We start from the raw sequence: 19,059 nt of genomic DNA, 5'->3' as shown, positions 1-19,059 counted from the left end.
CCACTGTTGCCAGAGGTTTCAGCTTCATCCCCACCACCGAGCTGGCCCGCCTGATCAGCTTCTCCAGCCTGGAGAGGTCTGCTTTTGTCGCGCTCCCCCCCCAGCACACCACAGCGTAGGACAGGATGCTGGCGACCACAGACTGGTAGAACATCCAGAGGAGTTTCCTGCAGATGTTGAAGGATCTGAGTCTCTTCAGGAAGTACATCCTGCTCTGGGTCTTCTTGTACAGCTGCCTCGTGTTGCTTGTCCAGTCGAGCCTGTTGTCCAGCCACAGCCCAAGATATTTGTAGGTCTGCACGCCCTCCACCTCCTCCGTTCCTATCTGAACTGGTCTAGGTCTCGGTCGGTCCCTCCCAAAGTCAATGACCAGTTCTTTAGTTTTGGAGGTGTTGAGCTGCAGACCGTTGTTGTGGCACCAGGCAACAAAGATGTTCTTGTTGTACCTGTTGTGCATCCAATCACAACCACCCTGTGTTATCTACAACATTTAGTTGGTCCATGGTTAATTTCCTGTCTGCTGCTCAGGGTACCGGTAATCTGTGGGTGTCTAGCGAAGGAACGACTTCAAAAAGAACAACTTGGCACCAGAAACGAGTGTCCCTGTGCTGTGATACAGGCAAACAATTGCCTTGAGCACCCAGTGAGAGTGGAGCAGGTTTCCACACATTTGTGCTACTCTTCAACAAGTCTGATCCCGCTTATTCCACATTGGTCCTCTCCCACAAGCCCCCCTGTAGATCACACTGAGGGTTGCCTTTCCCTCCCTTAATTTGGTAACATCTATGGTTCTTAAATGTGAGATTCTGAAGAGCAGAGGTGATGTATGCTAACAGTCTGTCCCTCTGATGTGGTTGTGTAAAAACAAAAGGAACTGCCGATGTCTCATCACGGATATCGTCTAGAATTGAAAAAGTTATTTTAAATGAGCACCTGTGAAAGCTGAAAATTGAGCATTCAAAAGTAATAAGGGGCACTAATCAAGACAACTAGAGCATGTTGGGGGAGGATCAGAAGGACTTTTTGGATCTGTGACACCGACATCTGTGACACCGCGTGCTCTGAGAGCAGAAGTCTTTGGAATTCTTCTCTATAGAATTAATTTGAACTAAAGTCTGCGATGTATTCCACAAAGTCGATTTATCCGTCCTGCAGATAGGGGCAGAACCATCACAAGGATGTTGGGTTGGTCTGTTTCATTATTTGGATCACGTTTTACTGGATTTTGACAAATTAGCTCAAATTTGAGTTTTCTGTTAAATGTTGAAGGAGTCCTAAATTATTATTATCGTCCTTCTTCCCACACTTACTGTCCGATTGTTATATACGGAGCATTCCTGCATGTCGGGAGCCTTCGACTATATATATATACACACACACGCACACACACACACACACATATATGTGTGTATGTGTATATATATATGTGTGTGTGTATGTGTGTGTGTGTGTGTGTATGTATGTATATATATATATGTGTGTATATATATGTATGTGTATATATATGTATGTGTGTGTGTGTGTATATATATGTGTATGTATATATGTATATATATGTGTATGTATATATATATATATATATATATATCACCCTGTAGAGGGGGAAAATCAAAGACACCCCAAAAATAAAAGTGAAAAAATGATGCAGCAGACTGTTCCATTTTGCCAAAATGTCTGTAGCAACTCAAAATGATTCGAATGATACGAATGGTGTCCTGGGGGATCTCCTCCCAGATCTGGACCAGGGCATCACTGAGCTCCTGGACAGTCTGAGGATCAGGCGCTGGATGGACCTAAACATCATGTCCCAGAGGTGTTCTATTGGGTTTAGGTCCGGTGAACGTGGGGGCCAGTCAATGCTATCAATTCCTTAATCCTCCAGGAACTGCCTGCATACTCTAGCCACATGAGGTTGGGCATTGTCGTGGACCAGGAGGAACCCAGGTTCCACTACACCAGCGTAGATTCTGACAATGGGTCCAAGGATTTTATCCTGATACCTAATAGCAGTCAGGGTGCCATTATCTAACCAGTAGAGGTCTGTGCATCCTTCCAGGGATATGCCTCCCCAGACCCTCACTGACCCACCACTAAACCGGTCATGCTGAATGATGTTGCAGGCAGCATAACGTTCTCCACGGCATCTCCAGACCCTTTCACGTCTGTCGCATGTGCTCAGGTTGAACCTGCTCTCATCGGTGAAGAGCACAGGGCGCCAGTGGCATAGTTGCCAATTCTGGTGGTCTATGGCAAATGCCAATTGAGCTCTATGTTGCCGGGCAGTGAGCACAGGGCCCACTACAGGACGTCGGGCCCTCAGGCCACCCTCATGGAGCCTGTTTCTGATTGTTTGGTCAGAGACATTCACACCAGTGGCCTGCTGGAGGTCATTTTGTAGGGCTCTGGCACTGCTCATCCTTTTCCTCCTTGCACAAAGGAGCAGATACCGATCCTGTTGATGGTTTAAGGACCTTCTCCAACCCTGTCCAGCTCTCCTGGAGTAACTACTTGTTTCCTGGAATCTCCTCCATGCTCTTGAGACTGTGCTGGGAGACACAGCAAACCTTGAAATGGCACGTATTGATGTGCCATCCTGGAGGAGTTGGATTACTTATGCAACCTCTGTAGCGATTACTTATGCAAACTCCAGCAGTAGAAAGTCAGTCAGTAAAATATCAGCCAAAAGAGATGAGGAGGGGTAAAAAGTATCAGTGGCCTCAACCCGGAAAGCCATTCCTGTTTTGGGGGCCGTCTCATTGTTGCCCCTCTGATGCACCTGTTGTTGATTTCATTAACAACAAAGCAGCAGAAACTGATTAACAACCCCCTCTGCTACTTAACTGACCAGATCAATATCCCAGAAGTTTGACTGATAGGTTGCTATACTCTGATTAAAAAGTGTTCCTCTAATTTTTTTTAGCTCTCTCTCTCCATGTTTGTTTATATATACTGTATATTTAAATCTCTTCCTCGCCCTCCTGGGCGGTGCCTCCTTCCTTCAGACTCGGGTCCTCTACCAGAGGCCTGGGAGTCTTAGGGTTCTGCGCAGGATCTTGGCTGTTCCTAGGACTGCGCTCTTCTGGACAGAGATCTCTGATCATATATCTATATCTATATCGATATATCTATATACGTAGATATATATATATATTAATCAACAAACATGTTGAAATCATTTCAATCTTCTGCCCTACTTATAATAATCCACTTACAGTCTTGATGAAAGAAGCCCTTAACACAATGTTCAGATGTGTAATTTACTTGTAGGCATTCAAAACCCTAATTTGCATCTGATGTCACTTTAATATTATTAACAATGATGATAATAATAATGAGGATGATAATAATAACAACAAAATATTCCACCTTGTGTGAGGAACAAACCGCAGCAGCCGTACTGTTTCGTTAAGTTTAATTGACATGTTGGTCAAATTCTTTGCAGGACTTTGGTGCCAATGAGCAATAATTTATTCATACTGGGGTTGTTGAAATTAGGTCAGAAGTTCAAGGGAAAGTTCCTGCTTGAACATGGGATAAAGTGTATGACACGGGCACGAACAGAACTGCCTCAGCCCATAGGCTTCCCATTTCCCATTCTGCTAACAGTACCTGAATGCAGCAGAGGTTTTCCTAAATAATTTTGTTGATATATTTTCCAATTTATTATACACTAAAGTTATTAAAATGCTTGGTGAAAAAGCATTTTCTATTTTTTTCTTTTTTCTATGTTTCCCGTTATTTAACACTCCAGCGAGGGGCAAGTTGATCGTTTAGCGGCCTGGTTATTTAAAGCCCCGATGATCAACGATGACATGTGACACTGTACACCTGCTTACTCAGGCCAGATTCTATTGATATGTTTCATGGGTTGTAGTCTGGATGTTGCGGGCTGTGAAAGCCCAGGTGGTTGAAGGAAATCCTCAGTCGGCACTTTCTTGCGTGGTCGCTGTTTTTCTGCCCATGCAGCTCTTTGCTCCCTAATCAGATCACTAACAGTTTTCTGCTTTTCATTAGTGAACTTTTCTGAAATGTCAATGACTGGTTAAAATGTTAAAAATAAAAAAATATTAAATGTGCTTTTTGTCATTTTTTATTTCCAGTGTAATTTATTGGTCTGCCTCTGGTTTACATTTGCTCTGCTTGGGCTGATTCTCTTCAGACGGTGGTCAGCCACCTCTAGTTTAGCCACAGTACATATGGAAGTTATTTATTGTTGAAGTTTAAGGCTTCTTAAAATGATTTGTTGTTTTTCATTGGTCACTGAAACCTGTGGGTTGGGGTAACACTTTGAGGTTCATGAAAGCTCAAGAACAGCAACCTAACCCCCAGCTTGGTATGTCCACTTGAGGAGCCAAACTGAGAAGGGACATTGGGTAAAGTACAAAGAGTGGTTGTGAAGACCCTCTTTGGAGGTATCACTGGTCCCTGTCCTTGGGGAGGAGTACTATCTTCCTAAGGATCCGCTCTACAGCCCGAATCGGCACATTGAAGTTGTTCCTGCCCGGGATCACGACAGTGATCTCATCTTTGAGGGTGACTGACTGGATTTTCAGCGCTGATGTTGGACTGAGCGATGTCGTGGATGTTATACCCAGGGCCAAGGGCTTTTTTTTTTTTAACTAAATGGATAGGGGGGGCAGTTGGCATAATAATTTTTGTAATATTTGTTCTGAATGTTGAATTTATCCCTTGTGTTCTAAACTTCTGAGTTTTCTATCACTCTAGGCCCCACCTACTGAGAAGCTACCAGTTTTGTACATAGTGGATGCCATCGTGAAGAATGTTGGAGGAGAATGCCTTGCAGTGTTTGCTAAAAACCTAATCACTTCATTTATATGTGTCTTTGAAAAGGTACCAAAGCTCAAAAACAAAGGCTTTGTTGTCTTTGTTGTCTTTGTTGTTGAGCTTTGATATTTTCTGTACTATGTCTGAGCAACTCGATTCACTACTTTGTGTTGGCTTGCTTTTAATGTGACGTGCTCTCTGCCCCTCGGCGCTCAAGACACGATAGATGTTATAAAATTCTGTAATGTTTTACTTAGCTTAAGTTGATTTGGCAACTATCAAGTCTGCCACAGGAGCTTGTTATAGACCAAGCAATGTCCTTTGTTTGTAGGTTGATGAAAACACTAGAAAGAGCATTTTCAAGTTGTGTTTTACGTGGGATATTTCCTCTGAAGAAACTATATGCACTGGATGTCCAGGTCAACTCTGCTGACACAGCCTGGCCCATCAAGCCTCTTCCACCCACAGTCAACGTCAGCATCCATATCAACCCCAAGTTTTTAAAACAGGTGAGCTGAGTCATAACAGAAAACTACTGTTCTGTCACATCTGCACAGAATAAATATACAGCTGTTATCTTTCAATCCTAAGGTAATTTACCGGGAAAGATTACAACTACTATACATCTACAACATCATCTTTTTCCACACTTAGTCCCGCAAATTTCCAGGAAAATGTGATTGTAACAGCAAATTATTGAGGACACAGTAGGTTAAGAAAAATGAGCAGAGCTCAGATTACTTTTTGATTTCTGTAACACATTGTTGTCATTCACTCAAATATTTAAAAAGTGCACAAATTAGGTTGGAGTTTATCTTAAATTGCTTGAAGGTTATGCCATTTGTTGTTATCAAACTCTAATCCCATTTCTTTGCCAGTCTGAGGAAGTTCCTCTTCCACAGCCTTCATCCTCCCCACAGCCTCCAGCACCAGCTACAGAACCCACTCCACAGTCAACCTCAAACACAAACCAATTGAGCAATTGATCAGACAGCATCTTCTGGGTAAACAGAATCAGCTTCTTGCCAAACAGAAACAACTGTTGGAACTCCAGCAGATGAAGATTGAGCTGGAATTTGAGCACACTAAATCCCAGTTGGTGGGTTGCTTCTTTAATATTTTGGGTCAGCTTTTCATTTTGTTATGTAAAAACTAAAGAATAAAGTTTGTGTTTGCAGGCTGGAGGATTTACATTGCCATCATCAGCTCCAGTTCCCGCTACTCCCAGCATGACATCCAAGCCTACCACCCAAGCTGCGCCAGTGCTCCGGCCCTGGATCCCCCCTCAGACAAAACCCAAGTCGTCCACCCGAGACCCCCACTTGAACCGCCCTGGCTCTCCAACTGCACCTCAGCCCAAAGAGCAGTCTGCGGAGAGAAAAGCAGATGTGGTCACAACTGGAAATGCTGCTGTGACTTCTGAGAAGTCCAGCCGGCCAGACAAGACCAGGACACAAAAGAAAGAGTCTAAGTCCAAGTCTCCACCTTCAATGAGCAAAATGATCTCACCCAAAAACAAGCAATCAGAGACTGAAGCCCAGAAGTCAGCCGACCCCAAGAAAGATCCAAGGCTGAAGAAACGTTCACATGACAAGATGGACAACAAAGACGATGAGGCAAAGGACAAGAAAATAAGTGCTGAAAAGAAGGAGCGGCAGGAGGATACTCGGAGAGGAGAGCCTCAGATTGAGCTGGAACTTGAGCAGGCTAAAGCCCAGTTGGTGGGTTGCTTCTTTAATATTTTAGGTCAACTTTTCATTTTGTTATGTAAAAACTAAAGAATACATTTTGTGTTTGCAGGCTGGAGGATTTACATTGCCATCATCAGCTCCAGTTCCCACTACTCCCAGCATGACATCCAAGCCTACCACCCAAGCTGCGCCAGTGGTCCGGCCCTGGATCCCCCCTCAGACAGAACCCAAGTCGTCCACCCGAGACCCCCGCTTGAACCGCCCTGGCCCTCCAACTGCACCTCAGCCCAAAGAGCAGTCTGCGGAGAGAAAAGCAGATGTGGTCACAACTGGAAATGCTGCTGTGACTTCTGAGAAGTCCAGCCGGCCAGACAAGACCAGGACACAAAAGAAAGAGTCTAAGTCCAAGTCTCCACCTCCAATGAGCAAAACGATCTCACCCAAAAACAAGCAATCAGAGACTGAAGCCCAGAAGTCAGCCGACCCCAAGAAAGATCCAAGGCTGAAGAAACGTTCACATGACAAGATGGACAACAAAGACGATGAGGCAAAGGACAAGAAAAGAAGTGCTGAAAAGAAGGAGCGGCAGGAGGATACTCGGGGAGGTGAGCCTCAGAGATCTGGCAAAGGGAGGGTTATGAATGGCACAGTGAACAAACATGAGCACAGTGAGTCTACAGAGAAGGTTGATTTGACGTCTGGTAAGATTGCTTGGACACATGCTAGGAAACGTCCCCATTCACGGTCCAGGTCACGCTCGCCTGGCACCTCCCCAAAAATAAAGGAAAGGCGCTCACCGAAGAGCCGAGTCAGAAGCAGCTCTTTGTCTCCTTCACTCTCTCGCAAAACAAACAAGGCTAGGCAGCTCTGTCCACAGCAAATGGATCACGGCAAACCTGGACGAGAGGACAGGCTTTCGGTCAAAAAGAACCAATCGGAAGCCAGAACGTTGAAGAGACCAACAGAGGAGCAGCACTCTGAAACCAGAGACAACCACTCTCCAAGTAGCCATAATGGAGGAGGCAAGGAGAACAAGGATGCTCCTCATCGCTGGAGGAGTGGCTGGGAGGAGAACAAGCAGTAAGTTTTAGCTTCTTTTGTAAAGTCTTCTGTAACACTGTCTTTGGGATTAAAGAATCATTTCCTGAGCCAAGGCTTGGAGAGGGTGACCAGTAAGTTAAAATGATTTATCTTTAGTCTCAAGCCATCAGAAGACTCCCACATGAAGCTTGGACTGCCACAACACAAACAGTACAGCACTCCAAATCGACCCCCAACTTCTAGAACACCAAAGCACCGACTTAATGTGGATCCCAACCTGCAGATTCCTGAAATCCTCAATGCTGCTTCCAAGAAAGACCTGCTGAGAAGGGTAAGGCATTAATGTGCTGATGGAGAAAAAAGCTGGCATGTCCCACATCTTTATCCAGAAATGACTAAAAAGATGTTACACTTTATTTTCTGATTGCTGATTTTTAAAATGAATGTTTTCCAGATGATAAAAAACATAGCACAGCACATAGTCGAAAAAGGATAATCTTCACAATATTTGATTTATTTGAAACACACAGGAGGAGAAACAGCAGCAGCACTCTGGGAGTTGGGATGACTCTGGAGTTTTCTCCAAGAAGCAGTCACTGTTACCCACACCCTCCTCCGCTGAACCCCACCCTCTAAAAACCAAGGCGAAGCTGAAACCCCAGGTCACCCACCGACCTAATGTGGGGGAGTGGGAGGGTGAGCAGAATTCTGGAGAGAGCAAGGAGTTGGCACCGAGTGAGAAAGCAGATGGCCAGAACCTTGGACCTTCACTGCACCGACACAACAGGGTCCCTCTAGATGCCTCAGGTGATTTCAGGGTTATAACTGTTGGTTATTAATAAATGACAGTAGTGATTAAGCATTCTCAATAGGTCATTAATGACAGTAGAATATCTAGGGATGCCTACTCTGTTACATATCACTCATGTTTGATGACTTCACATAGATGAGAGACGGAGTAAAGAGAATGAGGACCAGCGAGTGCCACCTGTTCTCATGAATGAGGAGTACAACCATGGTAAGGAGTTCCCCAAACTGAAATTGTTGCCTGGTTTGCGCTTCAGGCGGAGAGCTGACCCACGAGACTCCAGTAAGTGTGCCGAGTGTACAGCAAAATGTGTAGTCACAAATATTTTAGAAAATATCCTTATAGAATTTATCATTTCAGATGAGCGAAAGTGGAACTCGCCACTAATGGAGCGCCAGCGGTATGATGAAGACCAGAAGAGTGGCTACGATGCTCTAAGAAAGTATGGCCCATCTGCAGACTCCCGGGTGTCTGACCCAAGGAAGCTCGACCAGTCGTCTGGGCCAGTGGTCCACAGAAAATGTCCAAGTCCAGGTCAACAGAGAGAGCCGGCAGAGATTCGCCCGATTTCACGCTTTAAAAGCCTACACAGTGAGCATTCTGATGATGGGCCTCTCAATTTGGATGGACGACCTTCGCACACTCATCCTCCACCTCCCAAATCCACTCATACAGGGCCAGGCCCAGGGGGACAACTGGCTTCTCTCCATCTGCACCGTGATTCGCCAGGACCCATGCCTCCTTATGATGGAGGTCACCCCACCTCACTTTATGATGGACCTGTTCACAGAGGCCCGTCCAGAGCTAACCCCCCAGGCTGGTATGAAGGCGGAGGCCCTGAGCATTATTATGATGTGACACAGTTTGAGGGCCCTCATCCCCAATGTCCCGGCAGGCTGGATGGTGGTCGCCCTCTTCAGAGGTTTGATAGACATGGGCCAATGAGAGTTGGAGATGGAATGGGGAGGTTTGACTGTCAACCTCACCCCCATGGCCCAAACAGGTTTGATGGACAGGGGCCAGGACCAGCCCGTTATGAGCGATATAACAACATGGGACCTGGGCCTGGCTCTGGACAAAACCAGCGGCCAATGCGCTTCGAAACCCCTCTGAATCAGATGGGCCCAATGCGGTTTGAAGGTCCTGGTCCACGGCGCTTTGATGGACCTATGCAGGCGGGACCAAGGTTCGATATGCCCCATCAGGGTGGTGCTCCAGTCTATGATCCTGTCCACAGTCAACAGGTCCCGGGCAGGTTTCCTCCTCAACACAACTTGCAGCCACCCATTAGGCCCATTGTCCCCCCAATGTATGAGAACCCAATGGGTCCACAGCAGAATTTAAACATGGGTCAGCATTTTCCAGAGCCTGTAGACCCTCAGTTCCCTGTCGGACAGATGGCATACTCGGCTCAGGCGCCGGCCTTTAACCAGCAGGGCTCTGCTTCCTTCTATAACCCGTCTGCCCCTGGCCTCAGCATGCAGCAACCTGTGAGTTACTTCTAACTTACACTGTTACGTGTGCTGCTATCAGCTGTCTGATTCAATGTAAACTTTCTGTGGTCTCTTTATTTTAGGTGAACCTCAAACAACCATTCCCATCTCAGAGTGCAGTGCCTTTTGGACATCAGAGTAAGCTCCTCCTTTTAATGAAGACCACAGCATTTTCTAAGTGCACGTGCATGACTCTTGGGGTTTATTTTTGCAGTTCCACAGATGAACCACTTTGGTCAAATGGATTTTAATGAGCTTTTGTCCAAACTTATTTCCTGCGGCATCATCAAAGCTGCACAACCAGAGGCTACTCTGACGTCGGGCACTGGTAAATATGTTGGGCGTGTTCCATACTACTGGGTTATAACAACACTGCATATAGAAATGTCTACATGCTCATTTTGAACAGTATTAATACAACTTGGTTATTTGGTTAAGGTAGTAGTTGGTTGATGGACACAGCGTTGGCATGAAACCTTCTTTTACTCCATCTGAATGTGTTGTAAATGTCCCCATTTAATTATCTCCGTAATTTTACTATAAATGTTTCAGCTTCAGGCACCGCTCCTGCTGGCTCACCTCTTGCAAAGGGGGATGATGAGGATGACCCAGAATTGTTGGATAACGATGTCCCCGACCTCCGTAGCTTTCCAATCAAAGCAATGAAATTGTGAGTGGATTCTGGCCCGTTATCAGTAGCCCGCTTGTTTGGTTTTTATGGCCTCATTTGTTCTTTTCACCTCCAGACGGTATGAAAGTGTGGTGACTAAGCTGTACTCTGGGACGCAGTGTGGATTTTGCAGTATGAGGTTCTCCTCTCGACAACCTGACCTGTATCGTGACCATCTGGACTGGCACTATAGACAGAACCACAACAGGAAGGACCCAAGCAAGAAAGTTACCCACCGTCGCTGGTATAGCGGCATCAAGGCGAGCACTCGCACGCAGGTTTCCATTCTTAAGTTGAAGTAAGCTAAATATCTACAATTAGTGACATTATCTAAAGCTGTGGCACCTCAAGTGTCAGGTTGTCTGTGTAGATTCTCAATCATCCAGGTCATAGTTATCCAAGGTAGTTTTCTTTGTCAGCTGGACTGTATTTCTTCTCTTTGAAGACATTTCGCCTTCTATCCACTTGGATACTCAAGTGTCAGGGTTTGTGCTTGAAAGGTTTGTCTGCTTGTTCAAAACCATTGTTGTATGTTTTTGTGGCTCCTTTAGGACTGGATAGAGTTTGAGGAAATCGCTGACCGGAAGGAGCAAGCAAAAAGTCCGTTCTTTGAGAAGGAGAATGAGGTTGAGGTTCAGAATAATCAGGCTGCACCACAAGCGAAGGAGATCCAGTGTGTGAAGGCCACAAAAGACCAGGTTGGAGAGGTAAGCCACTCAGGAGCATTGCTATGGGAACATTCCCTCTAAAACACCACATGCTACACAGAGCAGTGTAGGTCACATGATTTAAATGGAAATGTTTTACTTGTCATAAATTGTACAGATCATTCTTACATTGACAGCAGAAGTGTTGTACCAGAATAGCAACATGTTTGTGTCAAGAGTCTAAATAAAAGTAAGCAATGAAAGTCTTTTCTCCTGTTGCAGTCATGTGAAATCTGTCAGGAGCAGTTTGAGACATACTGGGTGGAAGAAGAGGAAGACTGGTTCCTGAAAAACGCCATCAGGGTTGACGATAAGGTGGAGTACACATCACAAAGTGACCATGCTCCTATACGACCAACACCATTTACTTAGTGTTCCCTAATTCTTGATTGCTACAGTAAATGTGTAACAGTCTTCAGTTATTATGGGTCATTCGGAATATTCATCGTCTGTGCCATCACCTGTGTCTTATCCAGAACACACATGTTTAAACTTGTGGTAAAATATATCTGGTGTACTGGACTCCAGTAACATCGGTCTCACTTGTTTTCTCTTCGTAGATTTTCCATCCCTCCTGTTTCGAAGATTATAAAAATGTAAGTAACGTCAAAATTGAAGCATTAACCCTAGTCCAATACCTGCACACCTTTGACCTTTGACCTGTCTCCTCAGTCGTACATCGATGTTACGCCATCACCCAACAAGCTTCTCACTGATCATCCACTGAGCTCCTTTATCAAGACAGAAGATGGGGTCGAGGAGACGGCGTGCTCTGTTAGTGCCACAGTCAAACAGGAAGTGGAGTCTGAGCTTCCAGATATAAAAGCGGAGGAGGTATTAACGGTCACTCTTCAGTCGGAGCAGAGTGACGTGTAACGATGCTGCTGCCTCGGTCACTTTTTCTTCACTTTTTTATTATGAGGGCGAGGAGTTCTCGTCACTGAAAATTGAATACATTTTTGTATTTGGACTTTGAGCATCCATTTCAGGTGGTTGGTTCCTCTGTGAAAATCAACGGTGAACCGAATTTATTTAAAAGAATGATTTGTTATCTTTGACTAAAGATGTAAATGATTTAATTTATAAATTAAAAGTATTTTTGGTATTTCTGGTGTACCGGTGATTGAATCTAGCACCACTGGACCCACTTCACTTGCTTTTCGAGATTTGGGGAGGATCTTCATCTTTATTTTCCTTTTGATCTCAAGATGATCTTCAATAAATTTAGGTTTAAAAAGCAAAAATAAAGGTTGAATAGATTTAAAGTTTGGCTCCTGGTCATTGTCCATGGGACTCCTGTTGTCCCACAAATTGGGTTGAACTGGGCAGAAAGTGGTAATGACGGCACTGAAACATCTCATCTCTGAGTCCAAGGTAGTTTTCTCTGTCAACTGGACTGGGTTTCTTCTCTTCTCCAGTTGACAGAGAAAACTACCTTGGATACAATGACCTGGATGACTGAGAATTTACACAGACATCTCATCTCTGAGGACACTTCACAGGTAAAATGACATCCTCCTTTAGCCCATTACAGTGAAGTCGATGACATAACTTGATAACTTTAATGCTGATATCTTTAATATCCTCATGAGTGATTGTCCTGCCAGGGGCCAGGGCCCTCTGATCAGTCCACTAGAGCAGGAGTGTCCAAACCCAGTCCCCGAGGGCCACAATCCAGCCGGGTTTCTATCCCACCGAATGAATTTTCAGCCTGGTAGGACAGAAAACCTGGCTGGATTGTGGCCCTCGAGGACTGGGTTTGGACATGCCTGCTCTAGAGTCTCTCTGTCTGCTTGGACTCATTCCTGTGGCAATTCTCTGTGAGGGTCTGCAAGCGGATATCTTCCCTCACTTGTGGCAACAGAAACTGCCCTTCCTCCCCCTACTCTTGACTTCAGCCCACTGCTCCATTGGTGTCTGTTACTCCTTCCTGCGTCTGTACATCAGCCTGCTGAGGCAGCAGGAGAAGCCGAAGCAGCTCTGAGAACAGGTTTGTTTGTAGGTCCCAGATATGACCTGTGACGCCGCCGATGACAGCCGGGGTGGTGCCAGAATTCATCCTCTGGTTGATAAAGTTGATCGTTCATTGTTGGATTCAGGAGCCTTTTGAAGCGTGTGGTGGACAGGAGGTCTGTGTGGTTTATCCGAAGACTCCAGATGACTCAGGCATAATCTGTATGGCCAAATTTACATTCACAATACAATTTGGACCAAAACAGAACTGGCAAACATAAAATCATTTTTTACTGTATTTCTTTCCAAATATAATTTAAAAAAAACTTGTAACCCAGTTTACATTTGTAATTTTTGTTTCATCTGGTGTCTGACAACCTGAAAGCCAAATTCAATGCTCAAATAAATCAGAGAGTTTGTTTAAAAACTTTATTGATAAGGCAACAACGAAAGAATAGAAATGTTAAAGCATTCGGCCTGTGAACTATGGCTCTATGAGAACAGTTAGCCTTGATGCTAATCTTGTTACACCTGTCAGTTCAACTATCGGAAGCTCAATGGACAAAATGTCTCCTTTCCTGACCCAAACCTGTATCCATCGTCATTGTCACGTATAAAAGTAAAAACTCACATCATTCATTTCCTGTGAACTTCACAATAATGGCCCACTCACACAACAGCTGCTGTTTTCTGTATTCACAATTCAATGACTGATGTCTGTTTGACAGTTTACTTACATGTAATGACAAAATCAGCAAATGTCTTTGTAGATGTTCTTGTTGTACCTGTTGTGCATCCAATCACAACCACCCTGTGTTATCTACAACATTTAGTTGGTCCATGGTTAATTTCCTGTCTGCTGCTCAGGGTACCGGTAATCTGTGGGTGTCTAGCGAAGGAACGACTTCAAAAAGAACAACTTGGCACCAGAAACGAGTGTCCCTGTGCTGTGATACAGGCAAACAATTGCCTTGAGCACCCAGTGAGAGTGGAGCAGGTTTCCACACATTTGTGCTACTCTTCAACAAGTCTGATCCCGCTTATTCCACATTGGTTCTTCTCCCACAAGCCCCCCTGTAGAGCACACTGAGGGTTGCCTTTCCCTCCCTTAATTTGGTAACATCTATGGTTCTTAAATGTGAGATTCTGAAGAGCAGAGGTGATGTATGCTAACAGTCTGTCCCTCTGATGTGGTTGTGTAAAAACAAAAGGAACTGCCGATGTCTCATCACGGATATCGTCTAGAATTGAAAAAGTTATTTTAAATGAGCACCTGTGAAAGCTGAAAATTGAGCATTCAAAAGTAATAAGGGGCACCAATCAGGACAACTAGAGCATGTTGGGGGAGGATCAGAAGGACTTTTTGGATCTGTGCATCCCCTGTGGTGCTAAAGAACTGGCCCGTGACACCGCGTGCTCTGAGAGCAGAAGTCTTTGGAATTCTTCTCTATAGAATTAATTTGGACTAAAGTCTGTGTCGCACGCTGCTGCCTCATCCTGTCCGACCCTCCACAATGATGACTAAGACTGGTGTGAGGTCCATTATCTTCTTCAGCGTGTCCATGATGTCTGGGTGGTCTTTGGCTCCCTCGATAAATTCCTCCAGAGTCAGCTCACCTGTGGAGTCAAGAGTCATTTCTGTTAAAACGTCTCTGGCTGCTTGACTGAATTCCAGCTTGTAGAAGTTAATGGTCACATGAACTGATGAGGACTTTGTGTCTTTTCTTACCTTCTCCATTCACGTCGATCCTCTCAAATATAAGTGAGACTATTTCCTCTGGGTCGATGTCTCTGTTTCTCGTGATGTCCTGGATCGCCTACAAGGTGAAGGAGGGGAGACTCAATCAGCACCAACAGAGAGGCTGTGGTTTACACTGAGGTAAGAACAGAGGGCTTTGGAACACCAATTTAACTCTCTTCCACCTCTGTTCTCTGAGGACCCACGCAGGAGCAGGACACTTCATTTTAAGTCGGTCTACTTTTTTCAAATGGGTTTCCTCACTGGGATCCATTCAACCCCCTTCCTTCGGCCTGGATTGACCAATGCAGCTCGTTTAGCAGATTAACGCTTGTCTAATTTCAGACTTAATCCAGTGAGTGTTTTCAGTGAGTACAGAGCTGTGAACCGTTTAATCATGATGCTCCACCACACAAGATCTTTTTCTCTTATTTTAATGGTGTTGTGTGTTCAACAGCTGGTGAATAGTTACCGAGAAGATGGTCTCCAGTTCCTCTCTGTCGATCTTCCCGTTGCCGTCTTGATCAAACAGTTTAAAATACCACTTGAGTTTCTGGTTGATTTCTCCCTTCAGCATCAGGCTGATGGCAGCAATGTACTCCACAAAGTCGATGTACCCGTCCTGCAGACAGGGGCAGAACCATCATTAGGATGTTGGGTTGGTCTGTTTAATTATTTAGTTCATGTTTTCTGGGATTTTGACAAATTAGCTCAAATTTGAGTTTTCTGTTGAAGGAGTCCTAAATTATTATTATCATCCTTCTTCCCACACTTACTGATGACAACCTTCTGTCTGATTGTTATATACGGAGCATTCCCATATGTCGGGAACTTTCAACTATATACTATTTAGTTATATATATATATATCTCAACAAACATGTCTGAAATCATTCCAATCTTCTGCCCTACTTATAATAATCCACTTACAGTCTTGATGAAAGAAGCCCTTAACACAAATGTAAATTACTTGTAAGCATTCAAAATTCTTATTTTTATCTGATGCCACTTTAATATTATTAACAATGATGATAATAACAATGAGGATGATAAGGATGTAAGGAACAAACCACAGCAGCCGTACTGTTTCGTTAATGAATCCCACTCTGGAATCTTAAGTTTAATTGACATGTTGGTCAAATTCTTTGCAGGACTTTGGTACCAGTGAGCAATAATTTATTCATACTGGGGTTGTTGAAATTAGGTCAGAAGTTCAAGGGAAAGTTCCTGCTTGAACATGAGATAAAGTGCATGACATGGGCACGAACAGAACTGCCTCAGCCCATAGGCTTCCCGTTTCCCATTCTGCTAACAGTACCTGAATGCAGCAGAGGTTTTCCTAAATAATTCTGTTGATACATTTCCAATTTATTATACACTAAAGTTATTAAAATGCTTGGTGAAAATAGTCTTCCCAAAGTTCTTCCCTGTCAGAACACCCGTGATGGATCTGAGTTCCACATGCTCATAATCCATTTAGCCTGACACACACACACATGCAGACAAACACACTCACACTGGTAATGGCTCCTAATGCAAAACCCATAAACCCCTTAGTCAGTGAGCCGGTACAAGTTTGAGGTTAAACATCCTGACTTTGATCTTTGGTTGGGGAACATTAGAAATTGCGCAGATCGACTGAAAGATCCGTGTCACACTTTTTAGTATAAAACACATGTGTGTTTCTGCATGGCTGTGAATAAAACTCTTGATGAACTTATTGCATTTGATCAATTTTTAAATCAAGTAATAAAAATAAATTTCATTTTCTGAATCCAGGAAGTGCTTTGTCATCATTATCAGACTATTAATAATGACATTCCTGAGGTTGCTAGCAGAAGGGCAGCAAAATCAGCATTGTCAGCAAAAGAACATCTTGACACCAATGTTGCATTTTAACAGAAAGAAATGAGTTGATCTATTTAAAATTAGGCCCTGTTTTGACCTGGAGTGGTTCAGAGGCTATACTGCACCTGGCCAGCAGTACAGCTGTTTCACCATTAGATACCTTCCATGTCATGTTATGGAAAAATACATGTAGAATAATCCTACAAGCAGCTGTTTCCCTGCTTCACTGTGAAGCTAAATAGTGAGGACAGTTCAGTATAAAACTGGATTTTTCCTGCTCTTGCGCCAAAGAAGACTTGTTTTTTTATCTGTCAGCTCATTGTCTCCTTAGAAGACGTCAAGCTTTATAGTTAAAATGGGCAGGTTTGCTAGTTGACACTTGAATTTCCTGGTGTCACCAGCAGGTTGGATTCTTTGTCGTGGACTGAGTCCAGTATCTAACATGCATAAAGCAGAGAATCCCCCTCGTACGTACCCCATCCATGTCGAAGGTGAAGAAGACTTGGTCCACATAGCTGTTGGCATTCTCGTTCAAACCCTTCAGGTTCAGGATGGCCTTGAGCTCGAACAGGGTGATGAGTCCTGATGGAGACTCACGCATGAACTTGTTGTACCAGTGGTGCATGTCTTCAGCCAGGATCTCATCCAAGTTGGAGCCCTGGTTCCCCATGGGTCCAGTCCGACAAGTTCACCAAGACAGAATGTGGAGGAGAAATGAAACCGGTCAAAAATCTTTTGTCCTCCGTGTTGAATGAGGTGTTGGTGTGGAAGGAACCTGAAAAACTGTGTGGTTTGCAGCAGGAGGAAGCGACTGGAGGCAGAGAGCACACCCCAGGACTCTCTAACCCTCTTAAGGTCCTTTTATGAAAGCACCTAAAATAACTTCCTAATGAGATCAGGTTGTCGTGCCTGCCCCACACTTCTGCTGAGTCCTGGTCAAGAAGCTTTATGACCCTGGTTCAAGAGCAGCCGAGCGTTTGCTCTTGCAGGCTGGTGGTTATATAAGAGGGTGACTTGGGAGTCTTGGTGCAGGGCCCCCCAGGGGTGATGGGCCAGGTGTGGGACTGTACCGGTTAAAAGACTCTTCTACACAGACGTTTGGGTTAAAACTCTGCTTGATGGTTCGGATTTCACCTGTATTTCTGGTAAACTTGGTGCTGGTCCTGATCCACTGAAAGCCACCCATTCCCCCACAGTGTCTTTGTTGAGTCACAGCAGCTAATAATCAATATGCTTGATTAGTCATCTCTGTGTGACCTTTACTGAAGCGTTTTCATCATCTCAGCTTCACTGTTTTAGTCTTTCAGATTTCTCTCTCAGTTTTTCTGTCTCTTCTGACTGGAATCTTTGTTATTGGGCACATTTTATTGACCTGTCACCCTGTTTGGATTCTAGGTGTTATTTTAGTCAATTGCTTCCCTCTTCATTCCAATCAAAAGCTGAATTTCTGTTTTTTGACGTGAAAGCAGATACATCGTGACCTTTGGAGCGCAGCCTGACTGGTTTATCCCCAGTCTTCCTCCACATCTGAGAATTGCACGCTGAATTTCTGGGGTGATGGCCTTCCATTGGTGATCTGTTTAATTTGGGTCTGAATGTGAATGTATCAGAGGATCATCTGGGTAATCCAGAATCCAGTCCTGCCCCGTAGAACCTGCTTTTCCAGGTAGGAGGAAGATTATGTCACTGACTCAGATCAAGCCATGCCAGCGGAGAAACTACAACACTCACAGGAGCCACTTTGGGACAATCCAACCTGGTAGTCAAGGACACCATTAAAAAGTTGTAAATGGGGCCCCCAACTGGTGATCAGGTGCAACTGAACTTGCATTACATCCAGGATACATTGCATACATGTGCATTTTTTCTTATTGACATTATCATTATTATTACTTTTTCCTGCCTGTTTCTGTTTATAGTTTACTCTAAGGTAATATTCTGGAGTCTACATGTGTTGTTCCACTGAGGTTGCTCCCTGAGCCCCTCTGCTGAAGTGCTGTTTAGCCACAGCTTCTGATGTTGCTGGTGAGACCACTGACAGCTGTTTCGGAGTAAGTGTGATTGGATGAAAACAGACTTGTATCTCTTTGAGTGGTCGGGATTAAGAGGGTTTTGTAAATGGTGTAGTTTAGCTGTATATTCAGGGATTAGTAGATGATTTAGCAGTGGAGATGATGAGCAGACTGAATGCTGGGGTGCTCATCGGGGTCGGACACATCAGATGGAGGCCTTTGGCTCAGTCACCCTCACAGTGATGGAACCAGAGCTCAGAGATGGGCGGAGGCCTCTTTTAGTGGGGGGATTTAACTGTAACTCTGAAATAAAG

General features: G+C 44.4%; 2 protein-coding genes across 2 annotated transcripts; one reads left to right on the top strand and one right to left on the bottom strand.

Annotated features, from left to right (window-relative positions):
• Nucleotides 1-5,675: 5,675 nt before the first annotated feature.
• LOC101076744 (pre-mRNA cleavage complex 2 protein Pcf11-like) lies at nt 5,676-12,296 on the top strand. Its single transcript, XM_029848591.1, has 15 exons — nt 5,676-5,884; nt 5,964-6,506; nt 6,586-7,556; nt 7,674-7,848; nt 8,048-8,324; nt 8,464-8,607; nt 8,686-9,815; nt 9,902-9,956; nt 10,033-10,146; nt 10,371-10,488; nt 10,565-10,748; nt 11,040-11,195; nt 11,418-11,510; nt 11,756-11,791; nt 11,868-12,296. Exons 1-15 carry the CDS (start codon nt 5,843-5,845, stop codon nt 12,069-12,071), a joined length of 4,242 nt encoding a protein of 1,413 aa, XP_029704451.1. The 5' UTR covers nt 5,676-5,842; the 3' UTR covers nt 12,072-12,296.
• Nucleotides 12,297-13,563: 1,267 nt separating this feature from the next.
• guca1d (guanylate cyclase activator 1d) lies at nt 13,564-18,863 on the bottom strand. Its single transcript, XM_003970778.3, has 4 exons — nt 17,209-18,863; nt 15,359-15,508; nt 14,878-14,965; nt 13,564-14,765 (listed from the first exon to the last, which is right to left on the bottom strand). The coding sequence occupies exons 1-4, from the start codon at nt 17,401-17,403 to the stop codon at nt 14,641-14,643; spliced, it is 558 nt and encodes a 185-aa protein (XP_003970827.1). The 5' UTR covers nt 17,404-18,863; the 3' UTR covers nt 13,564-14,640.
• Nucleotides 18,864-19,059: the final 196 nt, after the last annotated feature.

This window comes from Takifugu rubripes, chromosome 15 (genome assembly GCF_901000725.2).
Source record: "Takifugu rubripes chromosome 15, fTakRub1.2, whole genome shotgun sequence".
Taxonomy (NCBI): Eukaryota; Metazoa; Chordata; class Actinopteri; order Tetraodontiformes; family Tetraodontidae; genus Takifugu; species Takifugu rubripes.
This window is presented reverse-complemented; position numbering and strand designations above follow the sequence as displayed.